The 13,710-nt window shown below is 44.9% G+C and overlaps 1 protein-coding gene across 1 annotated transcript in view; it reads left to right on the top strand.

The window, feature by feature from the left end:
* Nucleotides 1–13,491, top strand: part of LOC135394449 (uncharacterized) — a 92,473-nt gene extending 78,982 nt beyond the window's left edge. Inside the window, exons 5-7 of the mRNA XM_064625185.1 lie at nucleotides 7,453–7,515; nucleotides 8,148–8,210; nucleotides 11,771–13,491. Of these exons, the coding sequence (XP_064481255.1) occupies nucleotides 7,453–7,515; nucleotides 8,148–8,210; nucleotides 11,771–11,989 (345 nt within the window). The 3' untranslated portion in view covers nucleotides 11,990–13,491. The remainder of the gene's footprint in view (nucleotides 1–7,452; nucleotides 7,516–8,147; nucleotides 8,211–11,770) is intronic.
* The last annotated feature ends 219 nt before the right edge of the window (nucleotides 13,492–13,710 follow it).

The raw sequence follows: 13,710 nt of genomic DNA, 5'->3' as shown, positions 1-13,710 counted from the left end.
CCGGAACTTCGAGATACATATTACATGATAAATTGATAAGCCAATCGCCCTGTTTCTTTGAAGCGGGTGACATGACATCGCTAAGCTTGGATTTGATAACTTCCTTTATGGTATCGTTTTCGTAGAATTCTTCCGATGTACTAAAACACACGATAATACAGAGCAATTTATTCCTATACAGGGTGTCCCAGAAAACGTGTCATTGAATTTTAATAAAAAACTACACCACCTAGAGTCGTGCGATCAATGGCATTTGTTCTTACTGGGTTTTTGCCACCTCCTCGTGTGAATGTCGTGTAACGTAAGTTTAATTATGTAAATTTTTGCAAGCTTTAGTCGGACATTTGCCTAGTAAAGGGCACTTTTTTACCCCACCAATCTAAAGAGCGTGTCTAATTTAGTCAAATTAATGATAATTGACAGGGATATTCAGGAGCTATCCCATCGGGAAAAAAGCCGAACATCATGCTCTACAGAGGTCGCACAGAATAGCGCACGATGAATTTTTCAGCGCAATCTTTGTCAGTCCGACGAAAGGAGGTTGGAAACCCAGCCCTCCCCGACATCGCAGAAAGAGATAAAACAGGCACGGCTTATCACGTCCGACTTTCGCTGGGATAATGATTTCCCTCTCCCAATTTTAGGGACTGTTACTTTTTCTACTATCACTCTGTGGGCTGGCTTCGGAACTTCCTTTTGTCGCACTGAGAGCGATTGCGCTCAAAAAGTCATTGCGCACTATGGTCCGGTGCTCCGAAAAGCATGATATGCGGCTATTCCCGATGGGATAGCTCGTGAATATCACTGTGAATTATCAGGAATTTGAGTGGATTCGGCACGCTCTTCATATTGGTGGGGTTAAAAAGTGACCTTTACTTAGCAAATTTCAGAGTTCAGTTCGCAAATATTTACATAATTAAACTTGGAGTACATGACATTCACATTAGGAGATGGCAAAAGCCTAATCCGAACAAATGCTGTTGACGGCATGATTCTAGGTGGCGTAGTTTTTTTATTATAATTCAATGACACGTTTTCTGGGACACCCTCTAGATAATACTACAGTAAAAATACAGAGGTTTTGTCCATCGTACGCTATCGCCTTTCCGTACGTAAGGGATAGCGTGGTGGTCCTGCGCAATGCGCGAAGCTCTCTTTATGTTTTGCGCGTGCGCAGAACCAACAACGCTACCTTTTACGTGCGCAAAGGAGATAGCGTACGTAAGGAATAGCGTTGGTGGTTCTGCGCACGCGCAAAACATAAAGAGAGCAGGGATGGGCAGTAATACTCAAAATTGCTAATAATACAAATACCTAATACTTATAAAAATCGGTATTATAATACTAATACATAATACTTTCATTTTTCAGGTATTATAATACATAATAGTAATACTTGCTTGTATTACTTGAGTAATGGAAGTAATACTTTGGGCCCGCCGTAACACGCAGCCTGTTCGGAGCCACACAACAAGAGGAAACATTAAACGCTTCCAACTGCATTTTATTTGAGGTTGTTGCATTTTAGCAAGAGCATCTGTTCAAATAGACGGTCCTCAAGACTGCGTCGGTTCGGTCGCAGAAGAAGGCTGGTGAACGAAAGCAGTCTTTTAACTGGGGCTGAGGAGCAGAGGTTCGTGTTATAGTTCAAGAACACAGACTTGACGCCGGGATAGTCATTTAGCGTGGAAAGGTTCACTCTCCTGTCGTCAAAATACTTAAGGACTTCCAGGTTCGACTGGCACGCCGGCGATGACAGCGACAAACTTCCTTGCTCTGAGGAAGAAGTAAAATCGATTAACGTATCGGCTTCAGCGTCACCCCACTGTCATGGTATCCTCGACGGCCCCGAGCAGCAAAGTTTCCAGGGCACAGTGTTCATTAGCCGGAAGCCACCGCGCTTTGAAGTAGGGATGTGCGGCTGTTGCAATAAGGACAAATGCGTCGCTCCAATCCATCTGACACCGCGCTGGCAATACAGGGAAGTGTCTTGTCTCTGATGCCCTGGCTAGCTGACTTTAGTCGGCTCCTCACAGCCACCAGCGTAGGGAGGAGTTCCCCGTAGAAGCAAGGATTGCTGCCCTGGAGGCGATCTAAAGCTGCACAAACACATGTGTATCACTATATATACCGCCGAGCTGCGTTCTCAGGGTTTTTACCTGTAGAGATGGGCTCCAAAATCCTACAGTAGTCCTCGAGGAAGGCCAGCTCCGAGTCCGTAAGCCGAGGAAGCTCTAGAGTGTCGGACAACTCCGGAAGCTTGTCTTTGTTCTGTAGGATACGTTTCACGGCGTCGAAAAACGAATTACATCCAGTTACGCAAGGAGTGATAAGTTGCACCCCCAAAACAGTGTGCACCAATTCCGCTGAATTGGGCCGGGGAGGGGGGGATATAGGTTTATTGCAAAGAGAATTTGGGCCGCTTGGACGCACTCCAATATTGCGAACATTTCGAAATCACAGTCGTGTGGCATCGGTCGCGTTTTGCGATACACCACGCTTGGCATCCGTCGTCCCAATAAGGCTGAGCGTGTGACTGGCGCAGCGGATATGACGCGAAAGCACAGACCCGGAGTAGCTGATCGAGAGGAACTCGCAGTCTTCGTCACAGTCATCATATCTTTCGTCTTGTACACCAAACTCTTTGAACGCCTTGACGAAAATTGACCCGTTGTCTGTTACGGTGCCCACATTTTTTTCCAAGGAGAGTTTGAAATCAAAGCATATGTCACTCAGAATTTCTGCCACACGATCATAAGAGTGTTTCCCAGGAAACCTCTTACACGTCAGCGCAGCTGATTTTCGCTCGAATGTGCTGGGGCAAATCTGGAAAGAACATGGCGTGCTATTGATACACTTAACGCAGATTAAAGCGGATAACAAAAAGAGAGTTGGAAGAATCATACCCAGTGTGCAGTAACACCCATATAACTCTTCGTTGAAGTAGACCATATGTCAGCCGAAAGACACGGGTACTGTTGGTTCTCCAGAACAGCACATATATGACGTAGCATTCCAGTGTGGGCTACGTCGACGTAAGGTCCTCCGTGAAATAACGTCAACTTGAGGACAGATTCCTAAATGTAAGAAACACGTTGTAACGACGTTGCTACTGGGAGCATCGCAACAGAACTTGCTTGCAACAGAAGAAGTATGCCAAAGTTTACCTTCGACAAATGCACGGAACTCCGGTTGTTCCACGAAGGCTAGTGGATGGAAGCCCTTCACAACAAGATTAAGCAAGCTGTTGAACATGAGAGAACTGATGTTCTTTCATCTTTCAAGATTAAGCAACAGCTCGTCAAACTTTTCCTGTGACACCTGGTGCGTTGTCCTGGTAGTGCATTCTGTCAGGCGCAGCTGTTTCCGTGAAGTGGATTCTCCGGCCTCATTGTGCGTCCGTTTTCGCGATAAAGTGAATTTTCGCGCCCCTTTCGCAGAAGGGTACACCCTGAAAGAGAGCTACAGAAGATACGCAGCGAGAGACAAGGGATGACAGACTTCACGCAACAATTGCTAGCTAACAACTGATCGAATTTAATGCAACAGAAAATAAGGAAAACACAAGGGGACGTAACAGGAAAAGCTGCCTTGTTAGTCAATATTTTCCTGTTCGGTGGTCTAACAGCGCGTGTCGCACAGGTAACTAATCTCTTTGCGATGGGTCAATTTACCACCGAACAGGAAGATAATGTCTAAGAAGCCAGTGTTTACTGTCACTTCCCCTTGTGTTTTCCTTATTTTCTGTTGCATTAAATTCTATCAGTTGTTAGCTAGCAATTGTGGCGTGAAGTCTGTCATCCCTCGTCTCTCGCTGCTTATCTTCTGTAGCGAATATGTACCAACTACCCCACATGAACTCGTTAATAAAGAGAGCTTCGCGCGGTGCGCAGAGCCATCACGCTATCACTTACGTACGCAAAGGCGATAGCATACCTTGTGTTAAAACTCGCTGTTGGAAACTCCGGTAAATAAGTTACTCTTAACATTGGCGATTGAGTGAACGATAGCGAAAAGTAAAGCAGCAAAAAGGAGAAAACAGGATATAGTGATGTTTTTTGACACCCGGAGTGTTGGCTGATTGGATTACAAGCAGAAGGAGTATATGTCTTCCGCATATCACCAATAGCAATTTACCTGCCGAAGCGTGATGTAGAGTACAATTATGGTTTTTCGTTTTTATTTCTCTTTTACGTCCGAGTGACCTGGAGCACCATACTATTGAGGCGCCTTAGTCTACATTTTGGGTTGGTTTGGTAGAAAACACACACACACACACACTGAAATTTCAGTATGCAGAAGGTCGCTAAGGCAGAAAAGCACAAAAAGTTTAACAAGAAATGCAGCGGGGGCTGCGTTGTTGTGATGTATGATGTAATGTTGCGCTGTACGTTGAGCAACAGCCCTTGTCACCACATCTGCCTGAGCTTCCTTATGTCCGTCGAGGTGTCTCTATGACATTTGCCTCGAGCTCCGTGTGCAGTTCAGCGTGCGTCATGGAGTCCACGGAAATGTGGTTCGATCAACCCGAAGAAAAAAAAAAAGAAGATATTGTGCCATTTGAGGGCGTCGAAGGCAGCGTTAATAAGCGTTAACTGGATAACTCGATAAGCGATAACTGTACGAGGGCGTTGTATTATATTGCTTTTTTATTTTTACCGGTCAAGTAAAGATGACGCGGTTCTATCACAGCATATTGCAGGGTGCTGTAAAAGCGTCTTGATGTCACCTTTATGTAAGGAGATATTTAAACGAAAATTGTTGGAACTGTGCGCTGCACTACGATGACTGTATACCCAACAAAGGGAGTTGTACTTGACTTTTACGAATTCTACTTCGCTGCTGGACAGTTGATCTTCCGCTTCATGTACAGCTTGGGACAAAAGTTTACGGAACACCGTGGTGTCGTATTTCTGAATTCGAGCGATAGCTCTGCAGCAAACAGGAGCGGACACACACCCTGACATGGATAGAATAGCCGGTCACCTGTTTCTTATTCGATCTCTTCCTCATAGTTAGCAGAGGGCCGCTCCGATGAATGATGTCCGGCTTGGCAAAGTGAGACGCGATGATGAACATCGGTAGACAAAGGATACATAAACAATTGTTTATTTTTTAATTCCGTGTTAGCGCCGCGAAGCAACTGTGGCTATGAGCGACGTACAGACGTGGACAGATGGAGAGAGGACAGCAGGAAGTAACGGGGGACAAGGGAGGGGTCAGTGTGCGTCCTCGGCCGACTTCAGCGGGAACTGCGCCGACATTCGTCTGAAAAGTCTGCCGTAAAAGCCAGGGAGAACCTCAGACAACACAGGCGGTAATGGGATTCGAACGGGCGGAAATCAGTAATTAGCTAATTAATAGCTATGCCACGGTAGTTGGCACATAAATAAATATTGGGTAACACATGTTACCAACCAAAGAGAGGAAAAACGATCCGAAACGCGCGTATAGCCAACTAGCGCAAACAAAGAGTCACCCAAATATGGCTGCATAAATCAGCTGTTTCAAGGACGAATCATAAAGAACAAAGGTGGTGAGGCCGGTTGCTGTACAAATGTTCGTAACTGGGATGTTACCATTAGCGTTTGAATATCTAGCATTATTTTATTTGTGCATTAGCGTTATTAGCGGTATTTGGAGCATGCGAAGTTCATGCGGAAATGTGCAGAGGAACCACCCACATTGGGGCTCCCAAGTGAAGCTCCCTCAACAAGCCGAGCCGAAAAGTTGGCAACCTCAAAGTAACCTGACAATATTCACCCATAAATCTACATTTAAAACCATCGCCATAAGAAAAAGAACGCACTACATGCGCTCTTTGATTTTCAATACGCGCATCCCGCGGCGGTAATAGATGATGCCTGCTTTACGAGGCGAAAGGGATCAACTTAGTGCTCTAATATCGGTCGGTGTTTGAAATGCCGTATAGAGTATTCAACTCACACGTTTCTTGCATAATACATGGTGTATTTGCGTCAACTCACCAGGTAGAGGGCCTCAACCAACGCTTCAGTGCACCTCGTGAAGCCTGCTTTACAGGTCGGAAATTTGTAACCAAAATGGAACCTCGAAGACCCCAACATTCGTCAATGGAACTTAAATGTTTCGCTATGAGACAGGCAACGTCTCACTAGAGAACGGATGCAAAGCGGTAACAACCAAACGTGCTGCACGCGCTGTTCTATTCCTAATACATGGCTTCTATGTGAGCAATATCAGGTGAAGCCTGCTTTACGTTTTGTCCACAGTTTTGACAACATTAAACTATACAAACTGGAAACTGTGTTCAAATCCACACGCGAAAGACAGCGTTCTGATCTCAAATGCAAGTTTATATTCTGGTGCAAAGCACGCATTCATTCCCATAATGCCCTTCCGCACCCCAACAAAGCGCCTTACGGAAGCGTTTGTTCACTTCTGTCATAAAATACTGGATGGGCTTTCAGTCTCCTCCGAGTTGGTGACCTACAATACCCATGAACCCTTGAATCCATAACCCTTTAAATTACATGCCAGTGACGAGGACGCAGCCCAGAAGAAGAACAGTCTATGTTCGAAATACCGGCGGCTCCCGTCCCGAGGCACTTCCCTGAGCGGCGCGACTACTTGGAGATATCCATCGTCAACTTTTGCTATGTGAATAAGCCGAAACCGAAACCATGAGCTTCAGGAGCGCAGGAGGTAGACAACCTTTAGCGTTGGCGTCGTATCTGGGCCGCAGTGTGCTTTATCTGTACAACAGAACAGCGCCTACTCCACAGCTGCACCGCTTCAAAGCTCGTGGCCATCCGACACGGAATACATGTTTTTCTCCCTGCGCTCAAACGACGCGCTTGGGTTCGGTTTCACCGCACTTGTATAGCAAAATTTGGCAATGGATAACTCACAGTACTGGCGCGTTTTAGTTGTTTTTTTAAGGAAAGAGAACTGTTTAAATAATGGCTGGCTCCAATTCTGGTATTTCATACCGAATGTTGTACTTACTTCCGCCAACACTGGCCTCGCCGTTTTTCTAAAAGGTTATATTACAAATGACACAATGAATGTAACCACGTACTACCTGTACGGGGCGGTAAATTAGCTGTGAGGTGCTTGCTGGATGCGTGCCTCCCCGTATAGTGGCTCCACAGTTGAAGGAGAACCTCCAGTGATCGGAAGATAGTTCAAAAGTCGCAACGAGTTTGGTATGAATTTGGAAGTTATTTACCGGGCTCAGAAGTTTCTTCAGGTCACCAATGTGGCAGCAAGAATGAGACAATGATGAGAAGCTGGCGTTCGTATTTACTCTTACGCTGGGTTACCAGAAACTTCATGCGTAAAATTCCTGCGAGGCGTTCAATCTGAAGAAATAGATTTCTTGGGGGAGCAATTATTCTTCGTCGCTGACCAACTCTCACTTTCTTCATACAAATTTTGAATGTCTCTTGTTAAGTTCATTTTCCCTCTCAGGGTGCGATCGATACGAGCCAGAGCTTGGACCCGGAAAACGCTGAAGGTGCCCGGATGGGACAGGTATGTAGCTTCGACGTTTGTAACAGTCACAACCTATGATATTATAGCGGCCATGTCATAATCAGCAGCTCCTATGCAGAATACCCTTCAGTATGATCTGATAGGGCCTCTATGCATCGGCTCGCGGGATGTTCATCGTTATTGGAGAGTTGAAATTCCAAGTTTGAACGGGCAGACGAAGACACACAGTGGTAGCAGATGACAGCAACGAGAATGAAGATGATTATCAATGTACAACTTTTGCTAGAACAAGGGTGGGTTGGGGTGGGGGATGTCGAAGTAGCTTGCCGTTGTTGGCCGCACTCAAGTGGCCATCGTCGTTTGCTAGAACCTGTGTCTCATGGGACATGTATTGATGCTATAAAATTCCTAGCCTATAGGCTTAATTACGCCACATTATAAGAACTAAAGAATAGGCTTGCTGAACTAAGACAGGCGTCGCTTCGGCTGCATGGCTTCAAAATTACAGTGCTGGGTTGGGCTGGAAATGACATGGTTGCCTAGTATTTAGTCAGTCGTGATAGCGGTAGATAATAAGCCCGAATACCTACTCTGTTCTTGTGATGTGCTTTATAGTAACCTGCACCAACATCACTACGCACTTTTAACATTATTTACCTATGTTTCCACAGACGGTTGTTGTTGCATTCGTGGCATCGTTGGCTGTTTCACTCCTCATCACATTATTCATGGCCGTAAGTATCTGTAGGATTATTTGATTTGCGCCTCCTGTAGGCATTTTTCGATCTCTTATTGCATGTGTGCCTTCTGACACATTTTTTCTTCTACTGTCTTATTACATGATACAGCTAAGCCGAGAATGTCCTTGTGTTGTGTGGACTAGTAAGAACCAATGTGATGTCACTTCGTACTTTATTTCGTTCATCTTACTTAGCGTGGATAAAAAAAGAACGTTTTCCTTATCAGTACTCTCATCGCTTTTTTTATGGACAGCGTAGAGATAGCGTCTGAAGAGCCTCACAGAGTTTACTGGGTCCGCCTGCTGCCTGTCTTCGCATACGCAAAAAACGCTCGTATGAACGTGGCCTTCAACACATTCTTAACAATGTTATTAACGGTAGAACGACGATATCGTTACTCAGACACGACAGAGAGAGCTACAGCTATTGACGTTTTATTTTATTTTTATTGTTATTTATTTTATTTTGAAATACTACTGGCCTCCATCTAGAGACCCAATACCCAAGACCCAAGTATAGGAGTGGAGTGTACAGAAGTACAAAGCACACGCACACTACAAAAAAAAAAAAAAAACTGTAATAAGCAATAACACAATTAAACAAACACCAACAGACTTGAACAATCACAAGTATGGCTCAATTTTTGACATGAAATGCCAAACACTTTTCGCTGTGACAAGGTCGTCCGGTAGAGAGTTCCATTCCGTGATGGTTCGCGAAAAAAAAAATACAGGAATCGTCCCTCGAAATGTACTGCATGATATACTGTGAGTTTGATTTACGTGTTGGACGTCTGTTAGGTAAAGCTATATATCGGTCCTTGTCTATGCTAAGTTAGCCTGGCTTGTGTGCGTCCTTTATCTAGCATGTCCACACCGGCTTTATTATAAAGATCAGAAATTTAATTGGTTCGTCTGTACTTATTAAATATAAATCGCAGCGATTTATTTTGCACTGCCTCAATCTTAGTGGTCTCAAAACCCCAGCTCAAACAATCTCAAACACCCCAGCTACGCTTGCATACTCTCGTACCAGACGGACATTTGTCTTGTAGGCTATAACAACAAGTTTATTGTGAGATGATGAATGGGGAGTTTCATCGCCAGGGGCGATATACTCTACCCCATTGCTGGTGGTGATGCGGGGAATGAAATAATGAGCCCCTACACAATAAGTATCGAAGTCCTATGGCATCCAGAATGGTGAAGAGAGCTTTGAGGGCAGAGCGTTGCTGGACTGGATGTGGGCAGGGACCGAGCAATTTTGTGAGAGAGAGGAGGCGAGAGTCCAGCTCGTTAAAGGATCCCGAGAGTACGGTTCGGGAAGATTGGTAGTGTGGACACTGGAGAAGAATGTGCTCTAGATCTTCTACAGCACCGCAGTGACAGCATTGGGGAGTTCGTTTTAAGGCGGACTCACTTCTTAAGAAGTCTGTGGAGAATTTTTGTTTGCAGGGTTCTCGTAAATCTCGTGAAATTTCTACACAAAACAGGCGTGTTTCCCTCGAGTTTATCTAGGGAATGACATATTTTTGAAGGTCTGATGCGATCCACTGATTTCGTCAAATTTTCAATACATGGGAGTCTATGGGAGATACAACAAAATCGCTTTTCTCGGCAGGGCCGCACGCGATATTTGGGCCAAAATGGTGTCCTTCCCTACAGTAACAGCCGCGGAATTGATTGCAATCAACAAATTTGACAAGCTTACTGCAGTTTTCCAGATCCCTGCGAATGAAAATAATGGCTTTGTCGTTTGCTATCGCATATGTTCTGCAAGCTGCCTCCAATTACGTTACTTTCTCAAAGCGCGGGACGAAAGCAAAGTGAAGAAAACAATTTCGCGACGGTGCAGCCAACTCTCTTCGGAAGCGAACGTTAACTAGACTGCATGAGTCCGCCTTAAAAACAATAATTTTCCCAAAGCCTCGCGAACGATGTTGTCGACATACAAAGTCCAACTTAGATCTCTTGAAATTGTGACTCCAAGATATTTATAAGAGTCTACTGTCGAGAGTACATGATCCTGTAGTCAAATTTAAAAGCTTCTTTCCTTCTAGTGATGTTCATGCATACACACTTTTTCTCATTCAATACCATTTCCCATTCATCACACCAAAGAGACATTTCTTTTTTTTTTTTTTTTCAGGCACTCATTTAACAGGATTTGGTCATATATGGTACGAACGTCAGTGCAGATAACACAATCGTCTGCAAATATGCGAAAGTGCACTGCAATGTCATTGGATATATCATTGATGAATATCAGAAATAGGAGCGGTCCCAAAACTGATACTTGCAGAAAGCCAGATATGAGGCCATTTTGATTAGGCGATACTATCACCGCTCCGTAGAACACTGCACGGGCTAGGGATTACCCGAAAGCCCGAGCCAGCCAGAGGGCCGAGTAAAGCATCTTTTGGCGCGCCTATAGGCCAGACGCGGGCTTGACACTGTAGGCCGGGCCGGGGTCCGCACATCGACGGGCTTGTGTTACTCCACTGTTAGTGAGATCTAGTTAAAAATCGGGTTCGTGCGCAACTTTTACGTACGCTCTTTAGCAACCTTTCTTTATGCAACATTACCAACTACAACATATCACAACAAGTGGGTTGGGTTGGGTTGGGTTGGGATAAGTTAGGTAATAAATAGGGGCGTTATATATTTTATAGACCTTATAGACGTTGTAGTTCTTGGTAGGCAGAGTCTTATATAGTCGGCCATCCCCGACTTCTACATGCATGGGTGACGTCACTGCTCCCGCCACTTTATGGCAGGAAACCTGCCTGTTGTGAATAGCAAACATGCTCTTGGGCTTGTTGTATTGTTGTAGATATTGAACTCCCTTCGGGAGTTGGGCAAGTACTCTGCGTTTATGAATCACCCGTTGTACAAGGTACTCGTCGTCGGTTACACAGTTGTCGAGGAGAGCGATAACGGCTAGTAGGTACACCTTCAAACAACTGAGGGAAACAAATTCAAACAACTCAACAACAACGGGGAAGAAAGCAAGACGACGGATCCACTGCTCTGCTGCAGACGCGAGACGGGTGGCGCGAAATACAACCACAAAAAGAAAGAAAGAAAGGTAAAAGAAGAAGGCGAGCGCTTCACCATAGACAACCCCCTGTTTAGAAACATGTGAAGTCACGAGAAGACCGGAGGTTATATTTTGCTGTGGTGGGCAAGAAGCGGGAAAAACGCGTTGGCTGATAGGTTGATAAAGCTAATAGAGCCCACCAGCATGCTTTTGCGGCGTGTTACTTAATCAGTGATGTAGAGGCGCAGGCCGTCTATTGGGCTACTGACATGACGTAGCAGACAGGCAGCGGAGGGACTTCTGACCCGTTAGACTGAAAGCTCTCTGGTGCGTCAGGATTGCGCGATGCATGCAGTCAGTGCTTTTTGTTGGTACGAGTATCGCAAGGCTTGTAATCCTAATTCCTACTTCTCCTGACATATTTTCTCCACGGATCCTTTGAGTGTCCATGCGTTCGTTGCAAGTTCTGGTTGTCTCAGAAACGACTGTAAATCAGTTTACGCAATTCATTGCAGATCTACTATTTCATTGTGGTCCTGTCATTCTACAAGGAGCTCGAGGCATCTGAACGCAACCCGCAACCTTCTGTAGCGTACTGCAGTGTGCCTGGCAATGTCCCTCCTGGCTACCCACCTCAAGGATACCCACAGTCTGGTGGAGGACCTCCTCCAGGTTATGGTCCCCAAGGTGGTTTCTACCCTCCTCTTCCTGAGCATAAGGGAGATGTTGTGTAAAACAAGAATATTTGCTTTGTGTGTTAGATGTTATCTGCGTGAGCAAGTGTGATTGCATACTTGTATAAGTGTGCATATGCATAAGTGTTGCTCGAATTTATTTTTCGTTGTCTTGAGATGCCAACTTCGTATGCACAGCCAACTTTTTCTCTCCTAATGTCTTGAATGTTTGAAAAAGTGACATTCATTTTTGTGGTGGTGCCATGCAGTAATGATATTCTTCTTCGAGGATCTGTATCTGCTGAACTGGATGAAAGTGTATTGGATATGTCGTTGAAAAACACTGATAGAGGATTACGAATCGAACATTCCTTCTCCGGTGACCTTAAGGAAAGTTTAAAATTTTACAAACAAGAGATATTAGGAATACTGATGCAAATATTTGTCTAGGGTAGTCTGTGAAATGGAAAAAGGGACGCAGTAACCTACGAGAAGCAAATTCAACATTTCAACAACACGCCTGTATCAACCGTTGTGATACGTCAAGTAACGATACACATACTCTTACGCCATACTCTAGCAGCTACTCCCATGTTCGCTGGCGATAGCAAGTCATCGTCCCCATCTTCGCAACTCTGTGCCTTTTTCCATGCATGTCCCGTAACGCTGCACAAAATAACTGAACCTATTAAGGAAGGTTCAGCTTTTGCAATGCCCTCCAATAGGCTGTAGTTTATGCACAGTTCTGGTACACCTGCATGCCTAACGCTAGGACACGCAGTGATTTTACTGTGGTGGCTCCGGTATGGAACGACACAAGTATTCCTCGGGTGCTGCAATCCATTGCATATGACATTTTTGGTCCTCGTCTTTCACAAAGCTTTACGCGCACGGATTACGGTGGAATTCCACACAAAGGTGCCGTTGTCTGCGTATATTGCCAAGGCCCGCAGGTATGGGCAGGTACCAGTGTTGGTTCCAGCCAGCCTTGGTGAAGATACACATGGCCTATAGCCGACACGAGCTCACCATGATTTCACCAAACACCATAGCTGTCACTCGTGTAGTCATATGCGCTTGTGAAACTACACAACCACCTCGTCAGCTCAGCAGACTCATCTGACTGTCGGCTTGGAAAACGTGCTTGTCGCCGCCTTACAACTTTTCATGACATGTATAAAACTGCTGCAGCGCATGTCTTATGCATGATACTCCACTTGTTGTGTTGTTGAAGAAACATTGTTTGCCTAACTGTTGCTGCTGCCTTATATTTGTAGCCCTTGCCCAAGGCTTGGCAGAATTAAGAGGAATGCATATTTTTTTCTATCAAAATGCTATATTTTCTTGAGCCCCACTCTCTTTAGCTAATTTCATTCACTGTTCAGGTGTTACGAGTCTATTCACGTTGCGGGATTAGGGTGTAGTCTGTTGTGCAATATTATGAAAATTTGTTGCTACCGTACTATTTCATCAGCTTATGGATACAAGGAAAATTTACGTTTCTGTTGCTTTTTGCTCCACTGTCATTGCGAAAAGTACAAATAAAGATGATAACTGTTGAATAGATTGTGGGTGATTGCTTTGGTAGGGGAAGGGGGGAAAGTTGAAACTTTTTTTTTCGAACACCGTCCCAATTCGAGACGTACTCGGGGGGCAGGGGAGCGTAGGCGTTTCAGTGCACTAGCTGCACAGTTGATCCCTCTGGATACTGTGGAATAAAAATGACGCGACTATTTCCTGACAATGTGGCCAAAGCTTTTAATATGCAACACGAAGCAGAG

Source organism: Ornithodoros turicata, chromosome 5 (assembly GCF_037126465.1).
Source record: "Ornithodoros turicata isolate Travis chromosome 5, ASM3712646v1, whole genome shotgun sequence".
NCBI lineage: Eukaryota > Metazoa > Arthropoda > Arachnida > Ixodida > Argasidae > Ornithodoros > Ornithodoros turicata.
The sequence above is the reverse complement of the archived record's forward strand: the minus strand, read 5'-3'. Positions and strand labels throughout refer to the sequence as shown.